We start from the raw sequence: 19,094 nt of genomic DNA, 5'->3' as shown, positions 1-19,094 counted from the left end.
CCTTATCATCATTCATAAAGTATAATGCACCCCATGGTCATCAATAAATTACATTACACAGCCTATAGTCACTCATAAAGTATAATGCACAGCCCATAGTCATCTATAAAGTATAATGCACAGGCTATAGTCATCCATAAAATATAATGCACCCCATAGTCATCCATAAAGTATAATGCACCCCTTAGTCATCCATAGTGGTGTATGTTGTGAATTCGCTTTCTGGCCTACCTCTGGTTACTAGTGAAGGTAGTGGAGCTGGTTATATTGACAGAGAGGTCGCGAGTTCTCTTTCCGGGCTCACTCTGGTGGTTACTGGAGGTAATGGAGCTGATCTATTTAACAGAGGCCTGCCACCTGATAATGAGGAGGCTGACCGAAGATCTGGAGTTTCTGACTGGATTTAAGAGAGCCGACTCCCTCTATCCCTGCTGGTGATTTTTCCTGCCTCCTGAGGTCTTAGTTTCCAGCTCAGTCCCTGCATGCTCAGCTAAGTATTCTTTTGCTATTGTTCACATTTGATCTGGTTTTGTCTATTTCAGTTTTGTGTGGTCAGCCAGCGCCGGCTGGGGCTGTGCTGAATTTCCATCCTTATGTTACTGCTTGTGCCAGTTTGCTTTTGTCCCTTATTAGATTAGCCTCTTTTTTGCTCTGCTTTCAGAATATACCAGAGTGCTGATATAGTGGGCGAAGTTTAGTGACTTCAGTATTTTTCTATCAGACGTGTTGGGCATTTTTTGCAGGGTTTTTTGCGTGATTGCAGACAGTGTCTTTCCTTTCCTGTCTAATTAGTATGGGCCCTATCATTTGCTCAGTCTATTTTCCTACCTGCGTTTCTGTTTTCATCTTGTCTCACCAACAATATATGTTTGGGGGCTGTCTATTCCTTTGGGGTCTGCTCTGGGGCAGTTTGGATTTCCCCTTTCTTGCTTTAGGCTTATTTAGTTCTCCGGCTCTGTCGAGGCGTCTAGTATCATCGTAGGTATGCTTCATGGCTACTGCTAGTTGTGTGGATAGGATCAGGGGTCTGCAATCCGCTTAGTTACCAACCTCTCTGGTTTTCAGTGGCTTAGTTTGGTCTTGCTTTCCTCCTCGGTGACTCAATCATAACAGAATCACCAGCCTAAACTGCAGATTCTAGGGTACTCAAAAGCAGGAGAGAATTGTAAAAAAAAAAAAAAAAGTGTCAGAATTTTTTTTTTTAATATATTTTTTCCTCTTTTTCTCTGGGGCCGTAGGAGGAATTTTTTTCTTTAATGGAGATTAAGCAATTGTCTGATCGTGTTGAGCAGCTCGCTGCTGAAGTGCGGTGAATTTCCGCCTATCTCGCTCAATCATCTGCTGTTGAACCAAAAATCCCTACTCCTGATGTGTTTTCTGGGGATCGGTGTAAATTTTTGAATTTTAAGAATAATTGTAAACTATTTCTTGCCTTGAAGCCTAACTCATCGGGGAGCTCTGTGCAGCAGGTTAAAATTGTCATCTCCTTGCTGCACGGCGATCCCCAGGATTGGGCTTTTTCTCTGACACCTGGAGATCCTATTCTGACTAATGTGGACGCATTTTTTCAAGCCTTGGGGTTGTTGTATGATGAACCTAATCCTATTGATCAAGCTGAGAAAACCCTATTGGCATTGAACCAGGGTCAGGATTCTGCAGAGTTATACTGTCAAAAATTCCAAAAGTGGGCGGTCCTTACTACATGGAATGACGGTGCCTTGGCAGCGCTCTTTCGGAAGGGTTTGGCAGAAACTGTAAAAGATGTTATGGTGGGATTTCCTGTTCCCTCTGGTCTTGATGATTCTATGTCGTTAGCCATTCAAGTTGATCGGCGATTACGTGAACGTAAAACTACACGAGAGGCGTTGCCACCTTTTGAACGAACGTCTGAACCCATGCAATGTGATAGGGTTTTGTCTAGGGTGCAATGTCAGGAGTTTAGAAGGCGTAATAAGCTGTATTTTTTCTGTGGAGACGCCTCTCATACTATTTCTGTCTGCCCTAAATGAGAAAAACGTTTTGCGCACACATTTGCTGTGGGCAGTGTATAACCTAAGTTCCTTTTAGCAATTACTCTGATCTGCTCCTTGTCTACATTTTCCGCTAATGCTTTTTCAGATTCAGGAGCAGCTTTGAATCTGATGGATTTAGACTTTGCTAAATGTTGTAGTTTTCCCATGATACCCCTGCGGACTCCTATCCCTTTGAGGGGTATTGATGCTACTCCTTTGGCGGAGAATATACCCCAGTTTTGGACCCAGGTAATAATGCGGGTTGCCCCAGACCAGCAAGACAATTGTAAATTTTTGGTGTTGCACAATTTGCATGATACTATTGTTCTGGGTTTTCCCTGGTTGCAAACTCATAATCCTGTTTTGGATTGGAAATCTGTGTCTGTGGTGAGTTGGGGTTGTCAGTGTGTTCTTAGTGACACTCCTGTTTTCTCCACCTCTTCCCAGTCTCATGATATTCCTGATTATTTGGCTGATTTTTCTGGTGTATTTAGCGAGAGTAAGTCTGCGTCTTTGCCTCCTCATAGGAGTTATGACTGTGCAATTGAGTTAATGCCTGGGTGTAAATTTCCCAAGAGTCAGCTTTTCAACTTATCAGTACCTGAACATGATGCTATGCGATCTTATATCAAGGAATCGTTGGAGAAGGGTCATATTAGACCATCCTCTTCACCTTTAGGTGCTGTTTTTTTGTGGCCAAGAAAGATGGTTCATTAAGGCCTTGTATTGACTATCGTTCCCTTAACAAAATCACTGTTAAATATCAGTACCCGTTACCCCTGATTTCTGATTTATTTTCCAGAGTTAAAAGTGCCTGCTGGTTTACCAAGCTTGACCTCAGGGGGGCGTATAATCTTATTCGCATCAAGCACGGGGATGAATGGAAGACGGCATTTAATACTCCGGAGGGACATTTTGAGTACCTGGTGATGCCTTTTGGGCTCACTAATGCCCCTTCTGTCTTTCAATCTTTTATGAACGATATTTTCCCGGACTTTGTGGATAAGTTTTTGATCATTTATCTGGATGATATTTTGATCTTTTCCAGTAATAGGGATTCTCATGTGGAACATGTCCGGACTGTGTTCCGGATTTGGAGGGAAAATTACCTGTATGTTTAGGGATCAAAGTGCCTCTTTGGTGTATAGAGGATTTCATTTTTGGGATTTATTTTGTCCCTGTTGGGTATTGAAATGGACCCAGACAAGGTACAGGCCATTTATGATTGGGTTCAGCCCACTTCTTTGAAGGCTCTCCAGAAGTTTTTGGGTTTTGCTAATTTCTATCGCAAATTTATAAGTAATTTTTCTGGTATTGTCAAATCACTGACTGATCTGACCAAAAAGGGCGCTGATGTGGTGAATTGGTCTCCAGAGGCAGTCTCGGCATTTCAGGAGCTTAAGCGGAGATTCACTTCTGCTCCGGTTCCACGGCAACCTGATGTCTCACTCCCATTTCAGGCGGAGGTAGATGCTTCTGAGATTGGTGCCAGAGCCGTTTTGTCCCAAAAAGATCCGATGGCTTCTAAAATGAATCCCTGTGCCTTCTTTTCTCGAAAATTCTCCCCATCTGAACGTAACTATGACGTGGGGAATCGGGAATTGTTGGCCATGAAATGGGCATTTGAAGAGTGGAGACATTGGATGGAGGGAGCTAGACATCAAGTTGTGGTCCTCATGGACCACAAGAATTTGATTTATCTTGAATCAGCCAAACGCTTGAATCCTAGACAGGCTAGGTGGGCCTTGTTTTTCACGTGTTTTAATTTTGTGGTCTCTTTTCTTCCGGGCACTAAGAATGTTAAGGCAGACGCCCTTTCTAGGAGCTTGTTTGCGGATTCTCTTATTGTGACCGAGCCTACTACCATTCTATATGAGGGGGTAGTTCTTTCCACCATCTCACCCGAAGTGAGACGTGCCCTGGAGGAATTTCAGGAGGACAAACCTGAACGTTGCCGTATGGGAAAATTGTATGTTCCTGACAAGTGGAGGAAGAGAGTAATGTCTGAAATTCATTGCTCCGCGTTGGCTGGTCATCCAGGTATTTTTGATACCAGAGATTTGGTGAGTCGGTCTTTTTGGTGGCCTGCCTTATCTTGTGATGTCAGGAATTTTGTGCAGTCTTGTGGGACTTATTCTCGGTCTAAACCTTGTTCTCGTTCTAGTGGGTTGTTGATGCCCCTGCCGGTGCCCAAGAGGCCATGGACCCATATCTCAATGGATTTTATTCCTGATCTTCCTGTCTCTCAGAGAATGACTGTTATCTGGGTGATTTGTGATAGATTTTCTAAGATGATCTATCTTGTACCACTCCCAAAGTTGCCATCTTCTTCAGTTGGTGCCCTTGTTTTTACAACAGGTGGTTCGGTTGCATGGGATTCCTGAGAACATTGTGTTGGACAGAGGAGTCCAGTTTGATTCCAGATTTTGGAGAGCTTTTTGTTCCAAATTGGGAATTCAGTTATCTTTCTCCTCTGCATTTCATCCTCAGACCAATGGGCAGACTAAAAGAACAAACCAGACTTTGGAGTCCTATTTGAGATGTTTTATATCTGCTGATCAGGATGACTGGGTCTCATTTTTGCCCTTGGCCGAATTCGCGCTAAACAATAGAGCTAGTTCTGTCACTTTGATGTCACCCTTTTTCTGTAACTTTGGGTTTCATCCTCGATTTTCTTCAGGGCAAGTGGAATCTTCGACCTGCCCAAGTGTGGACACTGTGGTAGAGAGAATGCAGCAGATTTGGGACCAAGTGGTGGATAAGTTGCCCCTCTCTCAGGAAAAAGCCCAACGGTTTTACAACCGGCATAGGACCATTGGTCCCCGGTTTAAAGTGGGTGATATGGTTTGGGTGTCCTTAAAGAATATTCCTATGAAGGTTGCGTCTCCAAAGTTCAAGCCAAGATTCATTGAACCTTATAAGATTTTGGAGATTCTTAATCCTGTTTCTTTTCGATTGGCTCTTCCAGTTACGTTTAAGATGTTTCATAAATCTCTGTTGAAGAGGTTTGTGGAGCCACTTGTTCCTATGGCGGTGCCTCCTGACCCTGTATTGCTTAAAGGCAATGTGGAATATGAGGTAGAGAAAATATTGGATTCTCGTTTGGCTAGACGGAGACTCCAGTACTTGGTCAAATGGAAAGGTTATGGCCAGGAGGATAATTCTTGGATCTCTGCTTCTGACATTCATGCCAATAGATTGGTTCGTGCTTTTCACCGGGCCCATCCTGATCAGCCTGGTGGCGTGGATGAGGGTTCGATGACCCCTCTTCAAGGGGGGGGGTACTGTTGTGAATTCGCTTTCTGGCCTACCTCTGGTTACTAGTGAAGGTAGTGGAGCTGGTTATATTGACAGAGGGGTCGCGAGTTCTCTTTCCGGGCTCTCTCTGGTGGTTACTGGAGGAAATGGAGCTGATCTAATTAACAGAGGCCTGCCACATGATAATGAGGTGGATCACTGGAGATCTGGAGTTTCTGACTCGATTTAAGACAGCCGACTCCCTCTATCCCTGCTGGTGATTTTTTCCTGCCTCCTGAGGTCTTAGTTTCCAGCTCAGTCCCTGCATGCTCAGCTAAGTGTTGTTTTGCTATTGTTCACATTTGATCTGGTTTTGTGTGATTCATTTTTGTGTGGTCAGCCAGCTCCGACCCCAGGTCACCACAGCAGCGATTGGGCCCTGCAATGACGCCGCAGGGTCGCCAATCTGAAGGCAGAGGGAGCTCCCGTCCCTCTGCCTCCCTCCTGAATGCTGCGATCGCGATCCATCGCAGCAATTAGTGGGTTAATTTTTATAAAAATTATTTTTTATAGAAAAAATAATTACTTTAGCATTGCTTTATTCTGAAAGTGATAACTTTTTTATTTTTCCACTGATGGAACTGTATGGCTCTTGTTTTTTAGTGGAACAAGGTGGCGTTTTCAGTTATACAATTTTTATTTACATTCGTCTTTTTGATCGCATTTTATTTCACTTTTTCCAAGCGGTATGATAAAGCATAATTTGCTACTTTTTTGTGGGTTTTTTTTATAGCGTTCACTGAAGGGGTTAACTAGTGTGACAATTAAATAGATCGGATTTTTACGGACGCGGCGATACCAAACGTGCACTTTTTTTGTTGATTTAATTTTTTACTAGTGGATTTTTTTAATACATTTTTTTTTAAAAAGTTTTCTTTTTTTACCTAGTCCCTTTGTGGGACTTTCACTTTTTTTTACTTTGATTGCAGGTATAATGCACTAGCATTGCAATATATTATACCTATGCTGAAAGCTTCTGACACCATGCTGGAGCATGGTCTCAGATGCTTTCCGTAGCTTGGTGACCCGGGGGTCATCTTGACAACCCCGGGTCACCACGGCAGCGATTGGGCCCCGCGATGACGCCGCGGGGTCGCCGATCTGAAGGCAGAGGGAGCTCCCGTCCCTCTGCCTCCCTCCTGAACGCTGCGATTGCGCTCCATCGCAGCAATTAGTGGGTTAACAGCCGGGGCGGCAAAGACACCGCTCCTGGCTGTTAGTGCAGAAGCTCAGCCACCGGCAGTGCTGAGCTGCTGCACTGACCGGGCGGGAGGTGCTGATATTTCAGCATCTCCTGTGCGGTCATGCAGTGATCAGTCAGTCAGACTGACTGACTGATCACAGCGTTCTGGATGCAGAGACCGATGGCATGGGTCCCCGCACCTCTTGCCATGCCTGTCAGCTGTCACAGACAGCTATCGGCACTGAACTACCACTGCGTATTTACACGCAGTGGTAGTTTAAATGCATGACAGACACAGCCCGTCATGATGTGGGAACTTACACCCGGCCGTGACGGACTGTGTCTGTCAATGGACGTTAAGGGGTTAATGTACACAAGAAAACAAACCATTATACTCACCAGGGAAATACATAAAAGTCATGGTGCTCCATAGAAGAAGTAAAATGCACTCCCCATAGTCCTCCAGATAATATACTGCACAGCTCATAGTCATTTATGGAGTATAATGCACATCACATAGTCATCAATAAAGTATATTGCACAGTCCATAGTCATCCATGGAGTATAATGCACCTTATAGTCATCCATGTACTAGTATAGCCACTGATTTAAAAAAAAAATGTTCAACTTCCCTTTTCTCCCGCGCCATGCGCGTCCTCTTGTGGAGCTGGCAGCTGGCGTCGGCGTGCAACAGGATCGTGTAATGACGTTAGCTGCTGGCCTCTGATTGGCCAGCAGCATGTATTGTGGCACGTGCACCCGATGTATCTGTTTGCCGCAATCCAGTTGAAGTTTCTTCTGGTGCTGGCAGGCCCCTGACCCGTCAGGCACGGTTGCAGCGTTCATTACACCACTGGTCATCATAATGTATGATGCATCCCATAGTCATGCATTTACTAGCATGGCCACTATTTTTTTTAAAATAAATAATCACCTTCCCTTCACTCCTGTGCTTCCTTCTTGTGAAACTGGCAGCTGACGTTGGAATGCGATGGAAGTGTGTGATGTCACTGCCATGCACCCCATCACATGCACTCCCACCTCAGCTCCTGGCCTCTGACTGACCTTTGATTGGCCAACAGCGTGTATTGTGGCGTGCGGACCCAATTAGTTTGTGCGCCGCAATACACTTCAACTGGATATGCGTCCGCTGGCGAACCTTTGACCTTCCCAGCCCTTGGTCTATATGCTTTTGTTCTCCTTACACATCAGGACAGTGGTTTACATTCTATTGTCAATCTAAAAAGGGAAACTGTACATTGAAATTTTAATAAAATCAAACTTTTTACACGTTTGATGCTGTTCACCCAAATATGAAGACAAATCATGATCTAAACTCTATCAAATAGCTCTCTATTTTCAAAGAACCTTTTTTTCTTTATCTCCTACTCAACAACCTTCAGAAAACTTTGTAGTTTCATTTTGCTTTAATATGTAAATGCATGGGAGTTGTGAATGTACTTTTGGCCTGAATTTCCTCAGAGAATAACTCCATCAGAGGACGACACCTAAGTGATACTTTCATGAGCCACATTATAAAAGTGTATATATGAGGCTATCAATAAGCCCTGTGTATAATATATACACACTGTCTAACAAGAAAGGTGACCTTCTTGGAATCAGCCTGGAAGATACATTCCATAATTATACGTACTACTTCCACTCATCCATAGGAACTGCATTTCCTTATGAAATCATCAGTATTGGAAGTGGCAGTTTTATTAGCCTGAGTTCACACTTGCAAGTTTCTTCATCTTGATGAGTTTTTATGCAGTGAATTGTGGCATCAAGGTTTCAATTAAAATGACTTTGTTCTATAAAAGATTACCAATAGCAAAAAACATTTTGGGACAGTGTCAAATAAATGTATTTTTCAATCTGCAGCACTTCCATCTAGATTGTTTTCAGCCTTGTTCAATACACTTGTTTTAAAATTTGACCCAATAGGGAGAAAAAAAATCTAGCGTCATGGATACAGGTGCAACACCAGACGGTAAAAAATCTTATTTATTTAATTCATCAAGATTTAAAATTGTGGAAGCGGGGGAGTCGGCTTTGTGGTGGAAAATCACAGAATCAACTCCCCCGCCTCCACAATTTTAAATCTTGATGAATTAAATAAATAAGATTTTTTACCGGAAAGCAGAGTGCCACCTCTTCACTTCTTTGTTTGGATTCCTTAAGACATTGCACGTCTAAGGTGTTGCACCTGTATCCATGAAGCTAATGCGCTGCCATCCTGCCGTGGATCTATCAAGGTATTCACATTGTGTTTAGTGGCGGTGTCTCTATGCTTGAATTTTATTGATTTATGACCACAGAACACATCAAAGATGAATGTGCAGGGAAACAAAGAGCATGTAGAAACAAAATGGTGTAACATTTTTAATGAGACCCAACTAAAAAATGATTTGATTAAATAAAAATGGACAACACTTTTAAAGAGCTGAGAACAGAACTCCCATATGCTTCACAGACGTTTATAACGCCCGGGCGTGAAAATAAAAAAATCATATTTTTTTTCCGCAAAAATGATATTTTTCCCCCAAATTTTTTATTTTCCTAAGGGTAACAGGAGAAATTGGACCCCAAAAGTTGTTTTGCAATTCGTCCTGAGTAGGCTGATACCCCATATGTGGGGGTAAAACACTGTTTGGGCACATGGCAGATCTTGGAAGGGAAGGAGCACCATTTGACTTTTTCAGTGCAGAATTGGCTGGAATTGAGATCAGACGCCATGTTGCGTTTGGAGAGCACCTGATGTGCCCAAACAGTGGAAACCCCCCCGACTCTAACTCCAACCCTAACCCCAACATACCCCTAACCGTAATCTCAGCCCTAACCCTAGCCCTAACCCAAGTCCTAGCCCTAACCCAAACCCTAACCCTAATGGGAAAATGGAAATAAATACATTTTTTTAATTTTATTATTTTTCCCTAACTAAGGGGGTGATAACGGGCGGTTTGATTTACTATTTATGGCGGTTTTTATGTTTGGCAGCTGTCACACGCTAAAAGACGCTTTTTATTGCAAAAATAGTTTTTGCATCACCACATATTGAGAGCTATAATTTTTCCATATTTTGACCCACTGAGTCATGTGAGGTCTTATTTTTTGCGGGACGAGTTGTCGTTTTTACTGGTATCATTTTCGGGCACGTAACATCTTTTGATCGCTTTTATTCTGATTTTTGGAATGCAGAATGAACAAAAACCAGCGTTTCATGAATTTCTTTTGGGGGGTGCGTTTACACTGTTCTGCATGCGGTAAAATTCATAAAGCGGTTTTATTCTTCGGGTCAGTACGGGTACAGCGATACCTCATTTATGTCTTTTTTTATGTTTTGGCAATTTTATGCAATGAAAACAATTTTATATAAAAAATAATTATTTTTGCATCGCTTTATTCTGCGAGCTATAACTTTTTTATTTTTTCGCTTATGATGCTGTGTGGTGGCTCGTTTTTTGCGGGAGAAAATGACATTTTCAGCTGTACCATGGATATTTATATGCATCTTTTTGATCGCACGTTATTGCATTTTTTGTTTGGCAGTATGATAATAAATCATTATTTTTTGCTTTGTTTTTTATTTGTATTTTTTAAGGGGTTCACTAAAGGGGTTAACTAATGGGACAGTTTTATAGGGTGGGTCGTTACGGACGCGGCGATACCAAATATGTCTACTTTTATTGTTTGTTTTTTTTATTTCCAATAAATGAATTTATTAGGGAATATATATATTTATATATTTTTTTATTTATTTAGCAATTTTTAAAAAATTATTTTTACACTTTTTTTTTTTTTAACTTTACTACATTGTCCCATATTGGATCCGGGGACCTGCAGGGACGGAGCCCCCGCAGCAGCGCTGCACATTGCGCTGCTGTGGGGGGCTCAGGGAAGCATGGAGGGAGCCCCCTCCCTGCCGATGCTTCCCTTTAACCCCCGTGTTTGATCGCGGTGTGCCAGGGGTTAACGTGTCGGGGGCGGTCCGTGACCGCCCCTGACACATTGTGCCGGGTGTCAGCTGTGAGCGCCGCTGATCACTGTGACGTACTATCCCGTCCCTGGGAATTAAGTCCCAGGGCACATGGACGGGATAGTACGTCACATGGCAGAAAGGGGTTAATAGAGCACAGACTGTACATGAGTCAACAGTGTAATGCAGCAGCAAAAAAGGCAAACACATTTCTAGGATGTATTAAGAGAAGCATAGAATCTAGATCACGTGAAGTAATTATGCCCCTCTACTCCTCTTTGGTCAGGCCGCATCTGGAATAATGTGCCCAGTTCTGCGCACCACATTGTTAAGGCTGAGTGCAGACGGAGTTTTGAGCCCTGCCGATTTTTCCGTGCAGAATGGAAGAAAACCGCAGGTCAAATGACCTGCATTTTTCCTGCGGATTTCTTCCATTTTTCACGCGGTTTTCATGCGGTTTTTGTGCGGTTTTCCATTGCGGTCTTCCCCCTGCGGATTTGGTAACAGGGGAGATAGAAAACCACACAAAAGAAGCAACATGCTGCGGATTTTGTACCGCAGGAAAACCGCGCGGAAAAATCCGCAGCGTCTGCACAGCGTTTTTTTTTTTTCATTCATTTTAAAGGTACTGTACATCACAATGCGGATATGCAACGTTTCTGCGCGGTAAAATCCGCTGCGGAAACGCTGCAAATCTGCATCGTGTGCACATGGCCTAAGACACTGAAAAACTGGAGCAAGCTCAGAGAACAGTTACCAGGATGGTGAGCGGACTGCAAAGTATGTCCTACGGTTAAAGGATTTGGGAATGTTTAGCTTGCAAAAAAGAAGACTAAGACTTAACAGCTGTCTACAAATATCTGAAGGGATGTCACAGTGTAGAGTGATCATTATTCTCATTTGCATATGGAAACATGAGAATCAATGGAATGAACCTGAAAGGGAGAAGATACAGATTAGATACTAGAACATTTTTTTGACAATGAGGGTGTTCAATGAATGGAACAGGCCGCCACGAGGGGTGGTGAGTTCTTCTTCAATGTAAGTCTTCAAACAGACAGACATCTGTCTGGGATGATTTAGTGAATCCTGCATTGAGCAGTGGGTTGGATGCGATAACCATGGAGGTCCCTTCCAACTCTCATATTCTATGATTCTATGATCAGTGGTTTAGTTTCCTTTGCTAATGAAACACACCTGAATGCTCTGCTAAGCCTAGCATTTATGTGGTGGGGGAGTCGGAAAAGATAACTGAATGAGCATTCAACTGACAGATATCTAATGAGCATGTCCGCCATTAGAGTGCGGACACATAGACTAAGGTTAATAAAAATGGACAATTCTAACCATATCAAATATAATCAGGTGAAATTTAACAGCAAAAGATCATTTTTGCTGACCAATGACACATGACATTGTTTGAAAAGATGGCAATATTTTAATTTTTCGTTCTGTAGTTATCAAGGTTTTGTTTTTACTTGGGGAAACATTTCCAGATAGGTATTTTGTAATCCGCCTGGTCTCATTGAGTATGTTCATCGACTGTTCCAGCCGAAATGGACTACAATAATAATAGATATTGCACGTTGTAATGTGGATTTGTAACAGGGAATGTCCGTGTAGTATGTTGGTGTTTTCTATCATAAACAATGATGATGCAGTAATTTAATTATGGTGTTTTCTATTCTAAACAATGATGATGCAGTAATTTTGTTCTGCCACTGGTGGTCACCTTTGAGTAATAGACAAGAAAACTCTAGAAACAGGAAATAAATAGTGATGAGTGAGTATTATTCGTTGCTTGGGTTTTCCCGAGCATGCTCGGTTGATCTCCGAGTATTTTGGCGTGCTCGGAGATTTAGTGTTTGTCGATGCAGCTGCATGATTTAAGTTTGCTAGCCAGCCTGAATACATGTGGGGGTTGCCTGTTTGTTAGAAATTCCACACATGTATTCAGGCTGGCTATCAGCCGTAAATCATACAGCTGCGTCGACAAACACTAAATCTCTGAGCACGCCAAAATATTCGGAGATCACCCGAGCATGCTCGGGAAAACCTGAGCCTCAAATATACTCGCTCATCACTAGAAATTAAGTCTCAGAGATTTTCACAGGCTGATAAAGAGAAGCAGCGTGGTGGAGAGGCAGAGAGGAATCCAGAGCTTGAAGTATTCCTGCTTGGACCGTGTGATTCCGAGAAAGCGGCTCCTGTGAGTAAACTGGGAAGTGTGACAGGTCACTGACTTTGTAGTTAGCTAGGAATAGCTAGCAAGGAATCGCAGCCTATTCAAGGACATTCTTGATACTAAGAATTGCATATGAACTGATAGAGACTGTATGGATTCCTGTGCATCAAGATTCTGGCTGTGGAATATTACTGGAATTGATTGTGAACTTTATCTGAATCTGCAACAGAAGATTTGGTGTCTCAGAGAGCTGTTAATCCGGTGCTGGACGTCTGTATGACAAATTCAGTTATTTACTGTTGAAGTATATTCTGTGAAGGTGTACACTCTGAGCACTCAATAATAAGACAGGGCACTGTGTATATATTGTGTTTATACTGTAATGGTTTAAGTGATTTATCGGTTATATATATATATAGATATATATTAGGGGAAAACAGGGTACCCGTGACCTGTTGTAATTTAGGCGCGAGGTGGGTGTAAGATTGTTTTCCTGAGAGAGCCAGGTGTCATAGGCACAGTATAACCCCGTATAGGTCTTTTATGGATAAGGGAGTGGTATAGTCTTGGGGTAGTCTGATTCCTGTCTGTGAAGCTGGCACTTGGGGTCTCAGGCTGCATAACTTGTTCTGTGTGGGTTTTGGCTGTTGTGGCCCATATTGTATTGAGAGGGAAAATTCTGTCATTCTTTGCACCAGATATAAAGAAAAGTTGGTTTACTTTCACATTGTCTTCTGAGTCGTTCATAGCAGCGCCGTATTGCAATCTCGGGCAACGACCAGCGTATTGGCTGTTACATCCACAGGGCTGTATTTACCATAGAAATAAAGTCCAATTTAAGGTATATGCTGATTGTATTTATTTGTTATTATTCTAATATTCTTTTTAGTGTTTAATTTTGGCTAACGGAGCAAGTATGACACCTTGGGCTTCACCAACTAGAAATACCGCATTGAGCTCCCATGTAATGTCCACACAGTCTCAAGGCCAGTGCAAGATACCGCTGCACAGTTTTACACTATTTTTCCACTCATGGCTCATTTATACTGTAGTTCTTCCTCCTTATGGCATAGTGTAACTTGTGGCTTTTCACTATTACGTTTGCAAATGTCAGCAGGGAATTTTGTCTCCTGGTTGCTGAATGAATTGAGTATCAAATTGTGAGAAAAGCTCCTTTTAATAGTGAACTACCATGTGTGGTAAGTGGTCCACAGCTGCCATAAAACTATCCTTCACTATTTTGCATGCTAAAACAGATAACTAGTAGTGAGGAGTTAAAAAGCTCAGATAAGGTGTTATCCGAGCGTGCTCGTGTGCTAATCGTGTCTTCAGCGTGCTCGAAAAAAAAATTTGGTTGAGTCCCCACTGCTGCAATATTAATAAATCAATCTAAAAAAACTTTTTCCATCAGAATTTTGGCCAAAGTTCACCAAAAATCAGGTGCCGCAATCTTAATAAATGTGGGCTACTGTATGTGGTCATGTTATGGAGGTGCAAAAAAAATCAGTACAGAATCAGGAACATCCTAATCATGTTTCTACCTCCAATTTATCATTCCAGCCAGGAAGCCATATGTATAACACTCATAGTAATGGGCTATAAAGAAGGATCAGTAAGAGTACATCTGACTTCTCACACATTCCTTCTATTTCATAAAAATGGTTATTTTAATATGATTGGTGTAAAGATTATCATATTTGATGAATACTTAGCTGTTTGTGTATTACCGTTAGTTGTGATAGGAAATCATAGGTCTTGTTACAGGCGTCTAATTTATTATTTGGTACTTAGTTTGGCAGAGAAGTGCTGCCATTAGTAAAGTGATCCAAAAGTCACCAATGGTTTAAAACCTGTGGATTTAGCAGCTGTCAATAATAGACCAGCTCCCACACAACAACTATGAGCAAACTTCAATTTTATACACTAAAAATGATTAACCATATAATTAAAGCTCTCTGCTGTATTTTTAAATGATAGTTACTACAGGATTAAAAACATTGTCAAAAGTATACAGTATATGATTGCCATAAAAAAAGTTCAATTTTGGTTGTAAGAATCTATTCATCACTATGTAAGTAATGTCTGCACAACTGTATGCTAGGAAGTCACAACTTCTAGAAATCAGAGAGCACCGAGATGATTAAATAAGTTACATAGGGAAAATGCTTATTGATGTATATGTTTTAAACTATGAAATGATATATCATGTCTCTTCATGTCATAGTAATATTTACTGGGAAAGATAGGTTGATGAAAAGATCACTGAGATAGATAGATAGATAGATAGATAGATAGATAAAGATAATAATAATAGAGATGATAATAAATAGATATAGCTATAGATAGATAATGGATAGAAGGATAGATAATAGATAGAATGACAGACAGATAGATAGAAGGATAGTTACATACAGTAGATAGATAATAGATAGATAGATAGAAGGATAGATAGATATGACAAAGATAGATGATAGAAGGATAGATAGATATGAGATTGATAGAAGGATAGATAGAGAGATAATAGATAGATATGGAATAGATAGATAGAAGGATAGATAGATAGTTAGTAGATAGATAGATAGATAGATAGATAGATAGATATGAGATAGATAGAGCTCTTGTTATCTGCACCTCAAAAACATTTCTAGAATTCGACCTTTTCTTACTTTTGACTCCGCAAAAACTCTTACTGTTTCTCTTATTCATTCTCATCTCGACTATTGTAACTCTCTTCTAATCGGTCTCCCTCTTACCAAACTCTCCCCCCTCCAATCTGTCTTGAATGCTGCTGCCAGGATCATATTCCTCGCCAATCGTTACACCGATGCCTCTACCTTGTGCCAGTCATTACACTGGCTACCCATCCACAAAAAAATCCAGTACAAACTTATTACCCTCACCCACAAAGCTCTTCATGGCTCAGCACCACCCTACATCTCCTCCCTCGTTTCAGTCTACCACCCTACCCGTGCCCTCCATTCTGCTGATGACCTGAGGTTAGCATCCTCAATAATCAGAACCTCCCACTCCCGTCTCCAAGACTATACACGCGCTGCGCCAATTCTTTGGAATGCACTTCACAGGTCAATACGATTAGTCCCCAATCCCCACAATTTTAAGCGTGCCTTGAAAACTCATTTATTCAGACTGGCCTATCGCCTCAACACATTAACCTAATCTATCCCTGTGTGGCACAGCCAAAAGTTTTTACCATAACCAGGTTCCCCGTATCATTTTCCCACATGCTTTATGCATCCATTAGCCCTCTGTGTCTGTACTGTTACACACTTAACATTATGGCTGGTCCATACAATCAGGGCAACTGTTACCACCCACCTTTCGTGTCTACCTCTTTCCTCATAGACTGTAAGCTTGCGAGCAGGGCCCTCTTTCCTCTTGGTATTTGTTATAATCTACTGTATGTGATTATTGTTATGCTGTAATGTCTATCGTCTGTACAAGTCCCCTCTGAAATGAAAAGTGCTGCAGAATATGTCGGCGCTATAGAAATAAAATTTAATAATATTATTACTATAGATATGAGATAGATGATAGTAGATAGCTATATCTATAGATAGATAGACAGATAATATATAGAGATGATAGATATGAGATCTATGAAGTGAAAAGATCAGTAAAAGATTTTAATACTAAACAAATGACTTTGAACAAACTGAATGCAAATATTGACTTTTCACAACTTTTTTCAATATACTAAACATAGTACATAGGATGATGTGCATAAATACGCAGTCATGCATAATACATAACACCACATTGAGCCCCCAGAGAGGTCCAGTCACTAAGCTCTCTGCCCCTTCCCTTGAGAGCTGAGCAGGTTCACTTACTTTCTTGCTGAGCTTGCAGTTGGTAAGGTCTCTGGAGCTCCTCTGATTTGCTTTGACCAGTGCCAGCAAAACTGCTTGTAGAAATACATTCCAGATGATTACCATCATAGCTTAGTGCTCCAAAGTACCAGAGGGTAAATGCGATTTTGCTAGCAGTGATGTCCAGCAGTGAGTGACGAAGTGTGCAATAAATACATAGGTGGAGAAGAAAAAGGCAACATTATCCAGGCTTCAGAGTGGCCATGAGCTCAAGTAGCTGCCATTGATTCCTTCTAGGTATAGGCACTCTCTGCCACTTGTGTCATGCTGGTTAATTTACCGACTCTAGACAGGTTGGTTTTTTGTGCCCAATGGCGATAATAATCTGATCAGACGTCACTCAGACTCATCCTGCACTGAGATTTGGAGAAATGTGAGGAAGGACATTCACAAGCTCAGTGTGAAATGGAAAGTTGTGGGAGGTGCACACCACTGCTAGTCCTCCCTCTGTTGCATCTGCTTCCATACAATTGTCCCCTCCTCAGGAATACTTCTCCTCCCCCCCTTAAGTCTCCAACTTTATGTTTGTGATCAACTGAGAGTTTCATGTATGTCTGGGCAAGAAGCACCTCGGAATAGTGGAGCCCCCTCCTTTCTGCACGTTCTTGTAGCCTAACCACTGTCCGCAGGTAAAAGATCAGACACCATACTGTTAAGAGCGGTGTAGCTCAATGACATCCTTCATATTGGAGTCATTGCGGAGCTTACGTCAGAAGATTAGGAGTTATGGCCAATTGTATCGGCCTTCGGTGATCTCTGTAATGTTTCTGAAAACGATTCCAGCTCGCGTACTTGATACAGTTTCTCTACATGCCATATTTTTCAGCTATTATGAAATATAATAGTTTAACATGTTATTATGTAACATTATGACAAAGAGGCAAAAGACACAAATCTCTGTATCAAAATATTCTAGCTTCTGAATATTCACCAACGATGAATTCATGTATTCCGGTATAACAGGTTGTGTTAAATAGCACCTAATTAACTTTACACTTAGATAAAAGAGAGAATCATTCCACTTTCCTTCTCTGCGCGCTCATCTTCACTGTTTGTTGGGTCCTTTTGAATCACCCCTGTCTTACTGATACAACAGAAGTAAGAAACCACTAACGGTCAGAGGTAGGATTGAGTGAGCATTCACTAGTGGTAGTAGAGCCCACCAAGCACTGATGGTCGCACTTCATCAAGGTCTAGAAGACTGAGAAGTCATGAATTAGGTTTCCGCAGCAGGACTGACATCACAGTTACTTGTCGTTTTCAAAAGCCTCTTATTTAGTGACAGTTTGTGAAATGTTGCATCTGCGTCGTGTGCGATAGGCTTGATGATAAATGTGATGGCTTTACCTGCAGTCCTATGTAAAAGACAAATAGCTCATCAGAAAAGCGCAATATGATAAAAAAATAAACATATTCCACATCAAAAAGCTATTGACCATCAAATAATAGCTATCGCATGTAAAAGAATGCTACTTAAACTTTAAGAAGGGGTTAAATTATTAAACTGTCCTGTCCATAATAGTTAAAGGTGTTATTTCACCATGCCAGTCCCTTATAGGCTGTAAGTTGGCTCGAAAACCAGACGATTGAGGTGGCTACATTTCATTATTCCTCGTGATCAGTTGTTTTATACATCTTAGTGGCCGACATATGAGAAATGTTTCTACATTACCTCACAATTGTTTAAATAAATGGCCGGCCATGTATGGGGTCAGATCGGGCAGATCCACTTTTTGTCATCTGCTCTCCATTCTCATAAAATGGTATCCAGAGCCAGATCCACCCCTCCTCTAGTTTTAAAGCCATATATATGCCACAATAGACCAAATGAAATAATTCTTTTAAGCCCTGACATTTCTCCATTTAGAACACTGGTGACCATTTTCAGAATGACTTCAGACTACCATTTTTCTCCATGCTACATAATACAAGATCAGATGCAGGTTGTATCATTTGCATGGATCCCCCCCACATCATGGATGTGCCGCTCTCCTCCCATGCCAGGAAGCCTGGTTACATCTCCATAATTTGAAGTTGATCATAAATTTTGCCTCACTGGCCTAGTGCCATTCATTCTGTAAGCAGCAAATCGTAGAGAAAAACACTTCTAGGCCATAGAAGCATTTTGGATTTATACATTGCCCAGACAGAAATAGTTCAGAGTATAAACTCCAGAATCAGGCCTGAATGCATTAGCCAGTCACATTGGTGCCCCAGGTGTTTTGACCTCTGATGGCCTCCCACCTGGTTTAATCTCCTGTAGATACATCCTTCCACCACTAGGGACAGACAGAGCAGCCCTAAGCCCCAGGCACTGGTCTGTCTCCAGTGATAGTTCTGGCTTATTTATTATTTAGCAGTTTTTACTTCAGGCGTATTCTATATAGGTGTTCAGCTGTGGTGGTTACTTGTTTCCAGATGGACTACAAATAGAAAATTATAGCTAGAAGAAGAGAACGATTACTGCAAATGGATGTTGATGAAAAGTTCTGCTAAGATAAATCATAGCCATTTACGCTAAAGCAAATTCAGTGTAATGTGATCATTTCCG

The 19,094-nt window shown here is 41.6% G+C and overlaps 1 protein-coding gene across 1 annotated transcript in view; it reads right to left on the bottom strand.

Annotated features, from left to right (window-relative positions):
* The window catches only part of TRABD2A (TraB domain containing 2A), a 271,296-nt gene extending 254,085 nt beyond the window's left edge, over positions 1–17,211 (bottom strand). The window contains exon 1 of the mRNA XM_073551339.1: positions 16,505–17,211. Within this exon, the coding sequence (XP_073407440.1) occupies positions 16,505–16,612 (108 nt within the window). The 5' untranslated portion in view covers positions 16,613–17,211. The remainder of the gene's footprint in view (positions 1–16,504) is intronic.
* Positions 17,212–19,094: the final 1,883 nt, after the last annotated feature.

This window comes from Dendrobates tinctorius, unplaced genomic scaffold (genome assembly GCF_039654945.1).
Source record: "Dendrobates tinctorius isolate UK_male_01 unplaced genomic scaffold, ASM3965494v1 ptg000175l, whole genome shotgun sequence".
Lineage (NCBI taxonomy): Eukaryota > Metazoa > Chordata > Amphibia > Anura > Dendrobatidae > Dendrobates > Dendrobates tinctorius.
The sequence above is the reverse complement of the archived record's forward strand: the minus strand, read 5'-3'. Positions and strand labels throughout refer to the sequence as shown.